At 38.5% G+C, this 19,152-nt stretch overlaps 1 protein-coding gene across 1 annotated transcript in view; it reads left to right on the top strand.

Annotated features, from left to right (window-relative positions):
- LOC110163239 (calcium-activated potassium channel subunit alpha-1-like) overlaps positions 1-19,152 on the top strand; it is a 248,254-nt gene that overhangs the window by 148,300 nt on the left and 80,802 nt on the right. Inside the window, exons 9-11 of the mRNA XM_055150045.1 lie at positions 6,615-6,706; positions 16,464-16,574; positions 17,038-17,143. Coding sequence (XP_055006020.1) covers positions 6,615-6,706; positions 16,464-16,574; positions 17,038-17,143 — 309 coding nt within the window. The remainder of the gene's footprint in view (positions 1-6,614; positions 6,707-16,463; positions 16,575-17,037; positions 17,144-19,152) is intronic.

Raw genomic sequence — 19,152 nt, 5'->3', positions numbered from 1 at the left:
GCTTCTGCCTTCGCTTCTTGGCTCTTTGCTGCAAATCTTTCAAATATCACACTCTGAATTTCAATTGTTGAATTTGAGGGCTTGTAAATATTTTAGTGTGTGTGATTTTTTTTTTTTGAATTTTTAAACACTTTGAAAATGTCTACGCAAAATTTCACTAACTGAAATTCAGACAAAAAATGATTCAAACACATTTATTCAGAGTTTAAAAATTCAAAGTGAGAAATTCAACAACATTTAAAATTCTAAATCTGATGAAACATGATCTTCCATCAGTTCATTTGGAAAAACTGAAAAGATGGAATTTGTTCAAAGATTTCAGACTTTTGACTCATGTGTCGTTCTTTTATTAGTTTATAAATTAATATTTCAGTCTTTTGTCAAATGTATAATATGAACTATGAACTGGATTCTGATTTGTAAACTTAAAATTTGAAGATGCAAGTCGGAAATCAAATCAAAAGATCGTGTTGCGCCGATGAGACGTAAATACAAGAGAAAACGAGACAAACCATCAGGCACTTTGAACGACAGAAGCTTTTGGGAGATTTAGAGGAAAATCTGTGAAGGATTAAACACGAGATCGTGACAAAAAGAGTCATTTTGTCTGAGATGAGAAAGAGGGAGAGAGAGAGAGAGAAAGAGCGGAGAGAGAAAGAGGGAGGGTGAAATGAAAAGGGAGGAGAGACAGGGATAGAGAAAGAGAGATAGAGGGACTGAAAGAGAGAGAAAGAGAGAAGGGAGAGAGGGAGAAAGGAGACTGAGACAGAGGGTGAAAGACAGAATGAGGGGGAGAGAGACTAAGAGAGAGACTGAGGGGGGAAAGAGAGAGGGAGAGAGAAATAAAGAAAGAGAAAAAAGGCAGGGGAGAGAGAAAGAGGGAAAGACTGAGAGAGAGAGAAAGGGAGAGGTATAGAGAGAAAGAGAGGGAAAGACAGAAAGAGGGAGAGAGAGAGAGAAACTGAGAGGGAGAACTAGAGAGGGAGAGAGAGACTGAGAGAGAGGAGGAGAGGTAAAGGGAGAGACTGAGAGAGAGAAAGGGAGAAGGAGAGAGAGTAAGAGGAGAGAGACAGAGGGTCTGAAAGAGGGAGAAAAAGAGAGGAACCCGAGAGAAGAAAGAGAGAAAGAAAGAAAGAAAGAGAAAAAAGAGAGGAGAGAGATGGACTGAGAGAGAGAGAGAGAGCGGAAGAAGGAGAGAAAGAGAGAGAAAAAGAGAAAGATCGAGTGAGATTGAGGCTCTGACTGAAACAAAAACAACTCTACATTCAGTTCACTTTAATCGTCAGAAGCTAAAACACATAAGAACATAAAAACAATTTGATTTATTGAAGTGACGAGTGCAGAACAGCAGAATTTATTTTAATATAATAATTGTCTGAATTTGTTTTAGTTGTAAAAGTCAGAATCTGAAGGCTCCATCTCTTCCCTCTCCTCTCTCCAAATGAACTGGACATGTGTTTGTTGGACTAAACATGGCACAAAAGGATTCCCCTATCTTTTATTTTTTTATTACTTATCTTTATTTACCCATAAACTCCTCATTTATGATATTTTTTTTTTCCTTTTAGTCCAAACTTTAATCTGATTTTCACCATTTCTACATTTGTCTTCATTTCTATTTTTAAATTAGAGACTCAATTAAATTTTTAGCAGATTTACAGAGATTTTTTTTTTTCACTATTTTGGCAACCCAGTCTCTCAATATTACAGAATTATTCCTGCATTTTTCTTTGTTTCTGAAATAAATTAATAAAAATCATCTGTTTATATAATACTTTGACCAATTACAATGTGTCTCAGTCATAGAATAGCAATAGTCCTTTTTCACTGCGGCTGGAAGTGCCACGCTGTAGGTTTGCGGAACTTCCAGTTAATGCTTTTCTACGGCAAAATATCTATGGAAATGTCTCGCGTATTTTCCACCAGCTTCATAAATCTGCCCCATCACCAAATCTTGAACCAACAAGGATAAACATGAAGAATTTATCCACAACTATCAAGGTAAGAAAGACGAAAACTTAAAGGTGAACAACGACGAGCATTAGTGAAAGGTTGTATGGAGGATTTTTTTTGTTTTTGTTTTGTTTCAAGTTGTCAATGATAGATTATAGAGATGCAGTAGCCTTGTAATTATGATGACCAAAAAAAAGAGAATAAAAATTCATCAACTCTGGACGTGGTGGGGCTAAACATTTGCCAATAGATAACGACACTGCCTCGTTATCTGTGAGCTGACAGGCTGTCAATCAAACTCCCTACGTTTCTAGTGTAACTGACTTGCCTGCGCGCCGCCGTTACGTGGTTTACGTACGACTGTCACGCAGTCCACAGACGCAAGACGCACAGACGCTGTTTACTCCACCAACGCAACAGTTCTTAGCGGCTTTTTTTTGACCTATATCTTCCTCGCAGTTCGCACAAAGTTTGTTGCAATGGCGACAAGAATCCAGGAGCAGTTCGCCGCAAAAGAAAGTCCGTTTTTGAGGTCGCTGAAAGAAGAAGACAAGGGGAAAAGCAGCGAAGCCAAACTAAGGTGATTCTTGAAGATTCATTCCAGCGATGGCGCGACTGAAGCAGACGCAGGGTCTAAAGACTGACGCACTGGTCCACAAATTACTCCTGGACAGGAAACTTCTGCTTATTATGAAAACGTACTTTATTTCCAAGAGCTACACAAACGTTTTTCAGGACACGAAAGCGATATCCTATGTCTGAAAACGTAATTTTCAAGGCAAAGAAAGAGTCCGCTTGCTGCTGCGTGTTGTAGCTAGTTCATTCGCACTGAATCTCCGCGCAACCTTCTCTGCACCCCTTTCCTGCTCCTCTCCCCGCTGCCCGATCTGCTCTTCTCCCTGCTCCTTACTTCTCCGGGCACAGAATCTCCGCGCACCGCTCCCCTCTCCCCTCTCTCCTCTCCTCTCTCCCTGCTCCTCACTTCTCCGTCTTGCCTAACCAACACTGTAGTTAGTTGTTTACAAGTCATGTGCAGCAGTTGTAAACAAACCTGTTTCTGGCGTAAGGAGGAGGAGGGAGGAGGTGTTTCTACGTAGGAGCTGTAGGGGAGGGGGGGTGGTTTCACGCATGCGCAACATTTGAAAAAGGACAAACAGTCGCTGGATTTCTCGTTCCTTGGAAAATCCTCTATACAACCTTTAGTGAACTACTGAACAAAGCCAACGTTATGGTATCCTAGGTTACGTTTACACTGAACCACATCACCATATCACCGTATCGGAAACGATTTGCGTCCAGACACGTCGTTTCCGTGTCCGCAATCCTTCCCTATCCACACAGCATTGAGAATATTTGTTTACGTTTTACAGAAATGAAACTTAAAACTGCATGGCTCATTTGCATAAACTAAAAAAACTGCTCGCTCCTTGTGCGCTGATGCGGTTCAGTTTCTGTCGGACTAAAGGACACGACTCAGTGGAATATGAGTGTTGTTTCTGTGACAGAGGGGTGTTCTGCTGATGGTGAGTCTGTTCTGTGTTTCTATCGCGTTGGAGATGGTTCATGTGAAACTTTTCAGAGATTAAACGTCTGCAGGTCGTACACACAGACACACGTTTATATGAATGGACATATATTCTAACCTCTCAGTGTTTTGGCGGTGAATTACTTCGCGGCGCATTGAACTACATCAGAGTATCAGCGTTTTCAGGCGTCCACACGGTGCCGGATCAGATTCGTTCTCAGATGAATTCGCGGGAGCTGGCGGCACCAGATTGTTCCGTCTCTGGAGTCGTTTTCCGTGGGATTAGTGTGGACGAATATTATATCCACAACGAAAACGACTCGAATACTGGAGTACTAGTGTGGACGGGGCCCTGGAGACTGTGGGTTTTTTCGGAAGGTTCAATGCGTGTCCTAAAAAGAAGCACAGGAGATGGAGAATCCGAGAGAACAGGCCACTTTATTTTAGCATTTCCATTGAGAGAGATTCAAGTTGATTACCAAGTACAACTGCCACCGCCTCTGACCAACTCAAAATCAGGGGTAGCTTTATACTACATCTTGACAAAACATTAACTTGTTGATTTAGCATATACAGCAAGAAAATGAACAATACTGCTGACCCAGTGCACCTTATCATGGGTGGGAACATGCCACGGGGTCCACATATGTCAGTTTTTCTGCTTCGTGGCACTCAAAGTCCAGAAAAACATGTTCTTTATGGCACTCAAAGTACAGAAAAAACATGTTATATAGACCTATAGATAGTCATACGTGTTTTCCACCCTGTTGTCATTCCAAAGTCCATAATATTAGGTGAATTAGCATGACCAACACATAATATTTCCCACAAGACGTCTCGCATTTGAACTGCACAAATCTGCTAATATCAACATTATGAAATCGATTTTTAATTTTAATCGTAGAATCAGTCTGACTTAACAAGTTACTTCTCAGTTATTTTCTGTCACGCCCCCCTAGGAAGAAGAAAACATTTCGTGACCCCCCCCCACTCCACAGAACCACAACAAAACATGGAAAAATCATACCCTCGCCTTCAGTCGCCTACATACTCCCCACTCTTTAAGAATGACTGCCATAACGTTTGTTTTGTTCAGTAGTTCACTAATGCTGGTCATGGTTCATGGTTCAGTTTTTGTCTTTTTTGAACCTTGATAGTTGTGGATACGTTCTTCATGTTTATCCTTGTTGGATGAAGATTTGGTGATGGGGCAGATTTATGAAGCTGGTGGAAAATACACGAGACATTTCCACAGACATTTTGCCATAGAAAATTGTTAACCGGACGTTCTGCAAACCTACAGCGGGACACTTCCAGCTGCAGTAAAAAAGCTCTATAATAAAAAAATAAAATAACATAGAGAAATACTCATAATATACTTACATTTGCATACTCTTTGAACAGTTTTTTGTGTTATTATATATTGTATAAAGATCTAGCAGTATCCTGTGTCTGAAATGGGTGATTTCAACTACAATTTATATATTTGTCACTTGATGTCTCCATGGAGATGTTATTACTTTGTCTAGAATGTTCCACGGTAAAAATTAAACCTGTCTATAGGCGAGTTTCAGCTGACGTCATTGTTATTAAAAGCCCGCGTTGCATGCTGGGAAATATTTTGGTCGGAGGCAAGAAACACAGTGCGTAACCTCGTGTATTTATCCCCGATAATGGTAAATTCCTGCTGCATTATCGGATGCACAAATAGAAGCACGGAAGAAGGAAAATGTCTTTTTCGTATTCTGAGTGAAAAGAACCGCTAACGGTGAATTAAACGGCTTTCAAACATTCGCAGAGCAAACGTAGAAGATCCTAACAAACCGTGGACTCCAACAAGTTCAACAACACATCGAGACTCTTGGAGGTTTTCATCTTTTCTGCTGTGAATGGCCCAGGAGTTTCCACCAAGTCATTGTGGATATCACCCAAGTGAATATTTGTCCAGGTAGTTGGCGATTCTGACCAGAAATTTGGTTTGGTCCACCTTTTGTCGGGGTTGAAAAGGGTGATTTGTCGTCCGTCGATGCTTATGACCAATTTCTGGTCAAATCGTCTTCGGTCCTCTGTCGTTAGAGTGGATAAATAACCGGGATCAATACCCTTTACGTCAGGGGTGTCAAACTCATTTTGGTCCGGGGGCCTTATCCAGCCTACTTTGATCCCAAAGGGGCCGGATCAGAAAACTCATGTCATATAAACCCCAAAAATAACAATAAGTTCAAATATTTGTGCAGAGAAACACAAATCTATTACAGAAATCTTTTTTAATTGATGAACTCTTTCTTATTATAATATTATGAACAACCTGAAACTTGAAGAAAAATTCAATTTCAACACAAAGTTTTAACATGAACTTGTTTGCAAACAGGAATAAGTCAGTTTTTCTTGTAAAATCCTGCACTCGGCTCCAGTTTTCTCATGTTGGACATTTTGTTGATGATTGTGTCACGGTCAACAGTCAAAACGATCGTCCTTTAAGAGCGTTTGGAAAGAGACAAGTCTTCATTTGTGCTGCTCTGGTGGGAGGGGCCACGTACAGAGACGCTGGAGACGCTGCTGTGATAAACACCACAGAAAATTACCAATATTTTAATAGAAAATATCATTAAAATATTTTAGTAGAAAATCACCCAAGGGCCACATTAAAGGTCTTGGAGGGCCGGATCTTCCCCCCGGGCCGTATGTTTGACACCTGTGCTTTACGTGCTTTCTCGCTCCGTCCGTCATGTCGAAATTAGTGTTTCTTGCCGCCGACCAAAATAATTCCCAGCATGCAACGCGCGCTTTTGTCAACAATGAAACTCGCCTATGACAAGGAAAACAATCAGGTTACAGCTTTACTCTGCGTTACAAGTCAGATCTGTGGAGACTCGCCCCTGTTCACAGAAGGAAATATTGTATTTTTGAGCGGCGTAAACACCCGTAACGAATAAACGCTTCGATGGAAATGTTTAAAGTCACGCCAAAAATAATAACATCTCCATGGAGACAAGCAGGTTACACAGTGCAGCTTTAATCTGGACTGTAACGGAGCTGGGTTGCCTTCTTTAATCTCACATTTGAACGTTTTTTGACACGGCCGCTGCTCCTGTGTCTCCTGCTTTAGCCTCTTCTCTGTCTATCTCCTCCTTAGGCCATGTTTGCCAGCTACGTCCCTGAAATCATAGAGTTAATAGGAAATCGAAAGAAATACGGCGGCTCCTATAGTGCCGTAAATGGTCGAAAGTAAGTATTTTGGGGGCGCCCGTGTCCGGAGAGCCCCGTGCATGCTTTTGTTTTGTTTCTGTTTATGCATGTAGGCCATGTTTGCTCGCTACGTACCAGAAATTGCAGCTCTCATCCTAAATCGGAAGAAGTACGGAGGGAGCTATAACTCGACACGAGGCCGGAAGTAAGTGCCGAGAAATATTTACGGTGTGGTTTACGTGTGACTTTAGTGGAGTTTAAAGGACCCGTGTTACGCAAAAGTGACTCTTGTGAGGTTTGAGACGTGTTGTAATGTTGTGACGTCATCAAAAACAGACTGGAGTTGTGTTTTGTTTCATTCACATGTTTGAGTAACACTTTATTATCAGTCTGTCTGTATCTGTAAATCTCAAAATGCTCTGTTCCAGCTTGTGGTGTCATGAAACTGTAGTCAAGTTAACTTTACCTTTAGTTCAGTAAAGATTGGCAGTTCCAGGTAAACCAGGACTAAAACAGGATTGAAACATGATTAAACCAGGACTAAACCAGGCTAAAACAGGACTAAACCACGATTAAACTAGGACTAAAACAGGAATAAACCAGGATTAAACCAGAACTAAACCAGGACCAAAACATGACTAAACTAGGACTAAACTAGGACTAAACCAGGACTAAAACAGGACTAAACCAGGGCTAAAACAGGAATAAACCAGGATTAAACCAGAACTAAACCAGGACTAAAACAGGATTAAAAGAGGACTAAAATAGGACTAAACCATAACTAAACCAAGACTAAAACAGGACTAAACTAGGACAAAAACAGGACAAAAACAGGACTTAAACTAGACTAAACCAGGGCTCAACCAGGATTAAACCAGGATTAAAACAGGACTAAAATAGGACTAAACCAGGGCTAAAACAGGAATAAACCAGGACTAAACCATAACTAAACCAAGACTAAAACAGGACTAAACTAGGACAAAAACAGGACTTAAACTAGACTAAACCAGGGCTAAAACAGGAATAAACCAGGATTAAACCAGAACTAAAACAGGATTAAAAGAGGACTAAAATAGGACTAAACCATAACTAAACCAAGACTAAACTAGGACAAAAACAGGACTTAAACTAGACTAAACCAGGGCTCAACCAGGACTAAACAGGGACTAAACAGGGACTAAACAGGGACTAAACCAGGACTAAACCAGGACTAAAACAGGACTTAAAACTAAACAGGACTAAAACAGGACTAAACCAGAACTAAAACAGGGCTAATCTTAGACTTGAGAGAGAACAGGGAGAACGCTGGTCTTTCTGCCTGCGGACACCCACTCAGTCCTGGTTCAGTTCTGGTTTAGTCCTGGTTTAGGTCTGATTTATTTCTGGTTCAGTCCTGGTTTAGCACTTCCTGTGTTACCACATGACATCACAAGGTGGAACAGAGTGTTTTCTATTTGGGAGAAGAACTCAGCCTAAATATGCAGAGTTTGTGTTTTTAAAGGTGTGAATGAAACAAAACACAACTCAAGGTCTGTTTGTGACGAGAAACAACATTAAAACAGATTAAAAAAATAACGTAATATGGGCCCTTTAAAAATATAGATAGTAGAATAAAAACAGAGAGAAGATAGAGGTTTATTAAAGAGTTTATAAAGTCACACTGAGGCTGAAGAACAGGCCATTGTCATTGTTGCTGCTTCACTGCTGCTTTAAATGTACAATCAGTGCCATTTTATACTGGGAAAATCTCAATAAAAAAGCATTATTTATTTATATATGTTTTTATTTTCAGTAGATTTAATACAGATGTGCTTTGTTCACACATCAGACTAGTTTGTACTACTGTTGTGTCACTGGGCAAGACTCTTCACCCACATTACCTAGTATGAATGAGCGATGAATTAAATAAATATGACTTTCTAGCTCTTCGAGAGTCACAGCAAACTTATAAAGTGTAATAATACTGTAATGTAAGGCCTTATATTTAAACATCACAATACAGTTTTGTACAGTATATTAAATTAACTCTACTTATTTACTTTTACTCCTTTACTTTTTGTTTGTATTTATGATATTTGGCAAATTGGCATGCATTTCAATTACTGTTTTAGTACATGACAAAAACTCAAATCTAGATAAATTAAGATGATTTGAATGAATACAGTTTCATCATGATTGGAGTAAATTTCACTTGACAAGTAAAATTATCTAGCGCCACCTAGTGCCTCCACTCAGTTTCATTTCTCTCCAGTGACTAGGTCAGGAATCAGAATACACTAAACGGTTCACAAAAACCTCGGAAGTTGTAGATCGCACACCGGCCAATCAGAGAAGAGCTGTGAAGTCATGACGTCAAACTCGTCGCGTCTGTCTGAGTCCCTTTTGTGGTAAAACACAACAGTAAACAAAGCGTCGAGATGGACGTAGACGAAGACAGACATTCTGTGTTGGCAACGATTCCCGAGACTGAGGATTTAAAGCCAGAATAAAGAGAATGTTTGGTGAATTTTATTAAGAGAAAAGACGTTATTGCCTTTCTTCCTACGGGATTTGGTGCATTACATACGTTACGACCAAATAGCGTTGATTGGTTAAATGAAAAAAGTACCCGCCTACCGTCAAGCGAACGAATACTAATGCTGCGAGGACAGACGGTTTCCACAAAGTGAAACCAGCTGATGAATCAGGCTAGAAGTGATCTGCTAGTGGAACAAGACTTTCTGTGCTTAATACATTTTGTTACAGTTAAGATAGAAGAACAACAACTCTTTAAAATCTCTCTCTCTCTTAAAATATGAAAATAAAATATGAAACAAAATCTAATGTTGTTTGAATTAAGAAAAAAACGACCTATTCCAATGGTAGATCATTTTACTTGTCAAGTTGAATCGACTCAAATAAAATCAAATGTTCTTAATTGTCAAGTCACTTTAACTTACCTAGATACTGTTTTTTTGCAGTGTAGTATCTAATATTATAGTATTTATATAGTTACAAAATACTATGTTTTGTCAAGAAGCAAACCTCGTGTATTAGAAATGAGAAGAAAAGGACATTTCATTTCAACGAGTTTAGTTTAAAACAGATTCTTTTTATTGAGATTTTCCACTGTGGTCACATTTGTGTTTCGGTGATGGAACATGAAGGATTTTCACAGTATTTGACAAATTTATTTTAATCTCATCACAGTATAAAATGAATTCAGTTTGATTTTTCATACAATATGTAAGTAATAGATAATTTTCAATCTGTTATGACATTTTGAGAGCTTTTTACCGTTGAAAAGATTTAATATTTAGTTATATTTTTATAGTTTCTATGGGTACAGTCCTTATTTTCCATCTTTCTGAAATCCCACTCAGAAAATTTACCCTTAAGATTTTATAAACACATCAGAAAATCCTTCATGCTAACTGTTGGTGCTCATTTTTGTATGTTATTTAAAATTTTGCGTGTTTTTTTACACTGTTCTGAACACACAAATCAAAACATCATTGTTTATTCACAAAAGCATCAGATAACACACGGCATTCACTTCACAACTTCTATTATATCACAAAAAATACTCCAATAATATGCATATTTTCAACTATTTCTTTCATTTGTGTGCTACTATTGTTATAAAATGTTTCCCATCAATGTCAATATCACCATTTTTGACACAGCAAAGCACGAAGAAACCAGACACGCCCAGTCCCACATCGTTCACTCACTCATCCGTGTATAAAATAAAGAATAAAACATAATATTTATAACATTTATATAATATTTTTATCACTACATTAAATCATTACTTCATTTCATTTCTGCTCCTGGTTTCTTTCTGGTTTTTTCTCCTTTTGAAAAACTCTCTGTGCTCTGCTGCTGCTGTTGCTTTTGGCCTTTCTCTTCAGTCCAACCTACACCTGCAGAAATAGGGACCAAACTTTTAATGAATAAGTAAATATTTAATACTTTAAAGCCCCACTGTGTAACTTTTTAGCCCCAAAATAAACTAAAATTAAAGGTGCATTGTGTAATTTGTCTGGTGGAGAGTCCGTCAAACGTGTTTATCCATGGAGATGTTATTGCTTTGTCTGGAATGTTCCACAGTATGGCATTAAAACTTTTCTATCTACGTGGAGATCAAACCAGATGGAGTTACAAGACAGATCTATGGAGAGGCGACGCCGCTCACAGTCAGAATGTTGTTTTTCTAAGTATTTTTGAGCTAAAAAAAAACACCTGTAATTGAATAAATATAAAGTAGAGCTGTTTAATGTCACACTGTGGAACATTCCAGACAGAGCAATGACATATCCATAGAAACAAGCAGGTGATGGACCACTACAGAAAAGTTACGCAATGCACCTTTAAAGCATGTTTTCATTGCGCTGAAACTTACCGTATTTTTCGGACTATAAGGTGCACTTAAATTTTTTTTCATTTTCTCAAAAATCGGCAGTGCGCCTTATCAGTCAATCAATCAAACTTTATTTATGGAGTGCTTTTCATACAAAAAAATGCAACACAAAGCACTTATAATCCGGTGCGCCTTATGTATTAATTCTGGTTGTGCTTACTGACTTTGAACCGATTTTATGTGGTACACGGCGCTCAAAAATCTGTCAAAATGTTTTAGTACGACTTTGGTAAACTACAAAGACGCACCACTTGACGGATTGTCGGAGCATTACGGCTACTGTAGTCAGGAGCCTCACAGAGTCGTGTCCTTTAGTCTGACAGAAGCTGAACCGCATCAGCGCACAAGGAGCGAGCGGATTTTTATAGTTTATGCAAATTTGCCTTGTGGTTTTAAGTTTCATTTCTGTAAAACGATAAACAAATGTGCGCAAAGCTGCATTAAACACATTATTACTCAATGTATATTTGAGTCGTCCTCATAGGAAGAAATAAAACAAACTTAAATGATCCACCCACATTCATAATCCACATTCACCAAGACAGAGAGGCAACACCGGGCGAATTACACGCCTGGACTAAAGGATCAGTCTCAAGTGTCGTCCAGTTTTTCGCTTAATGCCATTAATAATCCGGTGCGACTTTTGTATGAAAAAGAAATAGAATAGAATAGAAAAGAGAATTCAACATTACTGATATTGTGCCTTATAATCCAGTGCACCTTAAAGTCCGAAAAACGCAGTAGTAAACACGTGCCCTTACTGCAAATGGGCTTGCCTCTCCACAAACCCGACTTTTATCTGGCGTAGAGGCTTGTTGCCATGGAAATGCTGTTCCACGATACGGCATAAAACCGATACGTTTCCAAAGACAATGCTCTGAAGTGTGCTTTAAACTTTCCATTTCTACGGAATCATTTCGAGCGACATGCCACCTACAGAAAGTTACACAGTGTTGCTTTTAAAATATTGTTATAATAGTTAAGTATAGACCAGCTTTTTTAGTTTTCAGGGACCATATACAAATTCATTCACAAATAAAACAAAAGATTGACCAGTTTGAGCTGTTGCTATAAAGTAGAGAGAGTAGCGTTTATTTTTATAGCCCAAAAAGTTATAATTATAGAAAAAAATAAAAAATAATACAATAAAAACTTGCCTCGTGTAATAGAGTGGCTTTGGCTTTGGCTGTTTTTGTGTTTGTGGGTAGTGGTGGGTGTTGATTGACAGTTGAAACTACTATTTTTGTTGGTGATTCTAATCTAAAATCAACTTTTCTTAACTCATTTAACCAAATAATTACATAAGAAACTATAATTTATGGGGAATTTCCACTCTTTGGGTATTGATAATGCTAATGTATGAATGAGGAAGTCAAGTTGAAACGCCGAGAGAGGTAAGAGACCGTTATTGCTTTTACTTATCTAATTTAGTTGTTTTTTAATAAGATAATTTACTTATAATATGGGGAATTTCAGAATTTTAAATGACTTTTCTTCTTGTATCTTGTATAAAATATGTTTCTGTGGAAAAGTACACAAGTAAATATTATAATCTTGAATTTGTTTAGCTGTGTGCTTTAGAAATTATGATGGCCAAAAGGTAAATGTGAATGTTATAAAGGTGTATGGACTGTAAAAAAAAAAACAAAGGAGAATTTCTGGCCGGCCACCTGATGATGTCACGAGGTGCGACGGTCCATTTTAATGATACTGGTCCTTTAATATTTAACCCTCTCTTTTCCTTTCAGCGTCTGTGTTCTGGTAAACCTGACTTACCCTCACTAACTTCAGCTTCTGTTGTTTCATGTAACACTGACCTCATGTTAAATCCATTATAAAAGTTCATACACAGTTTTCAAAGTTATGGGGAAACTTTTATGTTGCTTTTTTTTTGCAGAAATTACATAAATTAGTACAATTCAAGATGGTATCATAGTCTGTAGAACAGGGGTGTCCAATACGTCACTCGCCAAGGCAGTGTGGGTCGATCTCAGTGTTGTAGTACTGGTACTGGTACTGTTTTTTTACGGTCTTTACGGTCTACGTGTTTGGACTCGGTCTCGTCTCGGACTCTGCGGCCTGTGCGCTCGTCTAGAGCCCGTGGACACTGCGCGGCGCATCACAAACACACATGCTCCCAGCGCACGGTTTCTCTGCAACAGCGTGTGCCCTTACGTACCAGTTAAACTTTTTAAAACATCCTACCTGTCCATCTGCGCCGCTCCTCGCCTTTTGACGCTCTCGCTCCACCCCACGTACAGCTTATGCTTGCTCATTAGAACGGCAAGACGAAATGCGAAACACTTCATTTTTGTGACAGTGTTGGTACAAAGCATGCGGCTATGTGGCTGAAGTTTAATAAAAGTGCACAAATGCATCTGTATTTGTCACGACATGCGTTTGGTAAATTTTCAGAGACCTGTAAATATCCCTGCAAAACCAGTAAGAGAATGTGGCACTGATCTGAAGGTTGGCGGTTCAAATCCAGTTCTCAACATAAACATCACAGGTTGAGCGGTCAAATCCACTGACCCACAGGTTGGCTGGTGTGATTCCAGCTCCCACAGATGAATGCTGTCGTTGTGTCCTTGGGCAAGACACTTAACCCACCTTGCCCACAGTGTCTGCGTACACTGGTGTGTGAATGTGTGTGTGAATGGGTGAGTGGTTCCTTGTTGTAAAGCGCTTTGAGTGCCTTGAAGGTGGAAAAGCGCTATAGAAAAATGTGACCATTTACCAGTGTAACTCCAATAAGGAATGTGAAAAAACAAGTTTAAAAATCCTACCTGCTTTCTTCACGTATGTCACCGTTTTCTGTGACAAAAGTGTCTGTCAGACAAACACGGGCTTTTTGAATTCACCAAAAAATGTATTGTGTTCTAGTGGCCACTAGTCTTGAGCCGGGACAGAGGGGGAGGGACTTATCCAGTTTTTATTATAGATCCATGGTGTAAGGGAGTGTGACGCCACCTATAGTGTTCAACTCCAGTCAAATGAAGCTCATAGAGGCTGGCGGTTATAGGAGCGAATTTGAAGCCATATTAGGAATTGTGCGAGCATTATTGCAACCACTGGTTTAGCAGGGAGCGGGCGCTTAGTAACGCTGTCAATCAAACCTGCTGCTTACGCTAGCAGGAGTGAAAAAATATAGAAAACGTATTAATGTTCATATCTTGACTTACAGACAAAATAGCGAAATAAAAACACCAGAGTCATGTAGAGCGCGTTAATACGTAGCGGGTTCACTGTGTCTATTTATCCTTGTATATACAGTCTTTGGTTGGGACCCTTAATCACTTCTCACATCTTTAGAAAAATAAATCAAATTGTATCTTTTTATTATGTTGAAATAAATCCGACACAACAAACCCAGTGAGCCCAGCACACATGATTCATTCTTAAATTCCACGTGAAAATACTACACTTCACGTTATTATCTGATATGTTTATAATCCTGCTCTAATCCTGATTTATAATCTGTGCCCTCTCAATCTGGGAGTACACAGAACCACACTGCCAAACAACCCCGCGTACTAGGATAACCAAATATTTCCGTTTTAATAATCTCTCGTTTCGATCTAGGTCAGATATAAGAAGAATTATTATTTTAGAGTGTTTCTTTAAAGGTCCGATATTACACACATTTGACTCTTGTGAGCTTTTAGTCAAGTTAGAATATTGTTACCTCCTCAAAAACAGACCTATTATTAGTGTGTCTACATCTCGAAAACTCAAAATACTCTGTTCCACCTTGTGATGTCATGAAGAGGTAGATTTCACATTAACAGACTTTTTTTTTTAACCTTTAGTTCAGTAGAGATTGGTAATTCCAGGGCTAAAATTAACCAAATGATTCTAGTGAAGGTGTGTGGAGTTTAAAAACACAGTGGAGCACTTCCTTCCTGTATCACCACATGACATCACAAGGTTGAACAGAGTGTTTTCAGTTTAAGAGAAGAACTCAGCCTAAATACGCAAGGTTTGTGTGTTAAACATCTGAGAATGAAACAAAACACAACTCCTGATATGTTTTTGAGGAGGAAATTATAACATAGATCAGAAAATAGTGTAATATTTTAAAATATCATACTTTAATTGTAGTTTTGTTGCCCATATTTTTGTCTTGCGGCTACACACAACATTGCAACACGTACAAAACTAGCTCATATTATAGGCTAATAAAACATTTTTGTTCAACAGTCACATTTTTTAAGTCAAGGTCAGAAAAGAAGAAATAGAAAAAATATACTGTGTCAGTTTTTATATAGTTTTTTAGTAGTGTTTGCCCTGGTGTTTGTCTTGCAGGCACATTCATAATCCAATCCATAGAACTAAAATAAAATCTGAAGTTGAACCCCAAGATGACATTGTATTATTTTCATGGCCTGTGTTCATTGGCACAGGGGCCCAAAAACTATTTTCGGGCGACCTCCTCCCACCGGTGTAATGTCTGTAACGTGCATGACCTGGAGCACTTGGACCAATCAGAGCCAGAGCTGCTAGAGCGGAGTTAGTGCAGCCTCTGGACGGGGCTAGGCTAACACTGCGTTCGATTATCCTTCCAAATCAGTTTTTTGAGGAAGTTGCTGAGAAATACACGTGACACACCCCTTTTTCTGGGACACGCGACTCAGACCTCAGTGGCGGAAAAAGTAGACCAAGCAAGAATTCCGAGTCAGAATCCAAGACGTGTAAATGACAATTTCAGTCACTCATGTTACTGCATTACCTTACTGTGTCCATATCACTGCTGTCGGAGTTGTGGTGAGGTCAATATTAAACAAATACTTGATTTAACGGGCATTAATGTCCCTAAGGTTGTGACGGAAGAGAAATCATAACATAAAAAATTCGAAAAATTTATGAAAGCAGCGTTTTCATAAAATGAGATAGTCCGACGCGTGCAACATAATAATACACTTCAAGCTCGGACGTGACGTCAAATCCGAGGTCCAAGTGGGAGTCGGAAGATAATTGAACGTAGTGTTAGTCTTACAAAACTAATTTTCAGGCGCTTTGAGGATTTAAAATTTTTAAAAAGTTGATGTTGTGAAAATAGAAACGAATCCTACAAAATTTGTTCTTTGGGAAAATTGTGAATGTCTTGTCAGCCAAACACGGGTAGTTTGAATTCCCAAAAAAATGCATTGCGCTCTGAGGGAGAAGTTTTCTAGCAGGGACAGAGGAAGAACGACTTATGGAGTTTTTTATTAAAGGTCTATGATCCAATCACAGAGAGAAAACCAGGCAACCAATACAAAACTGTCACAAATGCAAGGCTAGTCTAACAAAACATTAATCCTGTGTTTCATTCTAGGTCAGAGAAGAAGAAAAGTGCTGGCGTATTTTTAGAGTTGTGTACTAGTTTTTGTGTCCCTGATTTTTGTCTTGCAGGCACATCGTCGTCTGCGGCCACATCACGCTGGAAAGTGTGTCCAACTTCCTCAAAGACTTCCTACACAAGGACAGGGATGATGTCAATGTAGAAATTGTTTTTCTCCATAAGTGAGTTTAATTAAATCAGTCTTTTATGGTAATTACTGCATCCATGGGTTTTGAGAAGTTTTTCACATTCAGAAGATGCAATATTTTGTTTTAAACTGCTAAATTATTGTTAATCGCCATGGCAAAGGTCCTGATTTCTTGTTATTCTGAAAACCGTGGACCATAAACTTTTGATTGTGGATGGTGGGGGTAAATAGTTATTGGCTTTTCCTTTTTTTTCCCCATTGTCAGGAACTTTTTAGGTCAAATAAAACCGGTTCGATGTTTGTTTTTCTGCCACTACAGATATCAAAACTTTGCCTTACTGGGATTATCATTCTTTAGTGTTATTATCTCAAGTGTTTTTGAGTAAAATTGTTTATTATGATATTTTCTGTAGTTGTATTTCACACTCAACAGGCCTGATTTATTTGTGTTTGCCTCAGGATTGATAAAGATTAAATTGTGTTGTTTTTATTTCCAGTATTTCCCCTAATCTTGAGCTGGAAGCCTTGTTCAAACGTCACTTCACTCAAGTGGAGTTCTACCAGGGATCCGTCCTCAACCCACACGACCTGGCGCGCGTCAAGGTACCGGAATATTCTACTACTTTATTATTCTAAAAGGTCTGGTGTGTACAATTTGTATTTCGAATTTCATATACTTTACCTTGTCTGTTCCCCAGATAAAAAACATGTGTGTATCAAATATAGTTTTTACTAGGGGTGTAACGATATCCAAGTCTCACGATACGATATTGTCACAGTATGAACGTCACGGTACGATATTTATTGCGATATCGGGAGATAGGTCACGATATCGTTGGGAGGCTCATGAGATTACAATATTATACATAATAACTAGGGATGTAACAATAACCGAAATATCGTGATATCGTATCGTCAAAGTTCTCACAATAACATCGTGGACCATCACAATATATCGAATTACAAGTTTCTTCCTTTAATGAAGAGTTATGGTGCAGCAATAGCTAAAAAAAGAAAAAAAGCACAGAGGAACTACATCAGGAGTGTCAAACTCATTTTGGTCCAGGGGCCATATCCAACCGACTTTGATCCCAAAGGGGCCGGATCAGAAAACTCATGTCATATAAACCCCAAAAATAGCAATAAGTTCAAATATTTGTGCAGAAAAATGCAAATCTATTACAGAAATCTTTTTTAATTGATGAACTCTTTCTTATTATATGTTTATAATATTATGAACAAACTGAAACTTTAAGAAAAATTCAATTTCAACACAAAGTTTTAACATGAACTTGTATGTAAACAGGAATAAGTCCATTTTTGTTGTAAAATCCTGCACTCGGCTCCACTTTTCTCATGTTGGACATTTTGTTGATGAGGGTGTCACGGTCAACAGTCAAAACGATCGTCCTTTAAGAGCGTTTGGAAAGAGACAAGTCTTCATTTGTGCTGCTCTGGTGGGAGGGGCCACGTACAGAGACGCTGGAGACGCTGCTGTGATAAACACCACAGAAAATTATTAATAGAAAATATAATTAAAATATTTTAGTAGAAAATCACCCAAGGGCCACATTAAAAGTCTTGGAGGGCCGGATCTGGCCCCCGGGCCTTATGTTTGACACCTGTGAACTACATAGACCATGATCCTTTGCTCCATTTCAGTGCAGACTGCAAGAAGAAATAACAGTTCTAAGCACTTTTAAGTCCTAGTTCTTTGGATTAAGTCTTGTCAAGGCATTTTAAGAGGAAAAAGTTGAATATCAGCCTCCACAAAATATCGCAATATCGTACTGTGAGATGTATATTGTGAAAATATCGAGAGATTGGATATTGTTACATCCCTAATCTTGAGCCTTCCCATCACATCTTGAGCTTTCCCTTGATATCGCAATAAATATCGTACCGTGAGGTTCATACTGTGACGATATCGTATCGTGACACTTGGATATCGTTACACCCCTAAATGCTTTAACCAGTCATTTGGTAAAACATTTATTGTCATATTCTAGGGATGTAACAATATCCAAATTTCATGGTACAATATTATCACGATATGCATCTCACGGTACGATATTTATTGCGATATTTTGAAGAGGCTAATAATTAAAAATGGGACACTTTTTTGCTTTTAAAATACCTTGACAATATTTTGGTGTGAATTATTTCTGTCATAATCCCAAGAATTCAAGTAAAAACATATAATTTCATGTTGTCTGCACTGAAATGAATCATGGGAAATGTAGTTTACTATGTTCATAAGCTGTTGCTACTGTAAAACCATGAATTTAAACAAAGGAACTTGTAATTCGATATATATTTTGAGACTTTGGACAATACGATATCACAATATTTCGGTTATTGTTACATCCCTAGTTTTTACTAATAACAATTGTAATTCTGATTTGTTTTAATTACAAAAAGTTGGACATGATGGTCAAGTTGTTTCTGTTATAATTTGATCATTTGTTTTGATTCTAAAGACGATTATCCAATCAGAAACCAGAATGAGCGTCACGTGACTCTCTTGTTTTCGTTGCCAGTTTCAAAGCTGGAATCCGGTTGGTTTAAACCTAAAATGCCTCTCTCTGATCTGAATGGTCACTGCCTAAACC

The sequence above is a fragment of the Boleophthalmus pectinirostris genome, unplaced genomic scaffold (assembly GCF_026225935.1).
Source record: "Boleophthalmus pectinirostris isolate CB_2022bp ecotype Guang Dong unplaced genomic scaffold, ASM2622593v1 HiC_scaffold_14, whole genome shotgun sequence".
In the NCBI taxonomy this organism is placed as follows: domain Eukaryota; kingdom Metazoa; phylum Chordata; class Actinopteri; order Gobiiformes; family Gobiidae; genus Boleophthalmus; species Boleophthalmus pectinirostris.
Note: the sequence above shows the minus strand (reverse complement) of the source record. Positions and strands in the feature narration are given on the sequence as shown.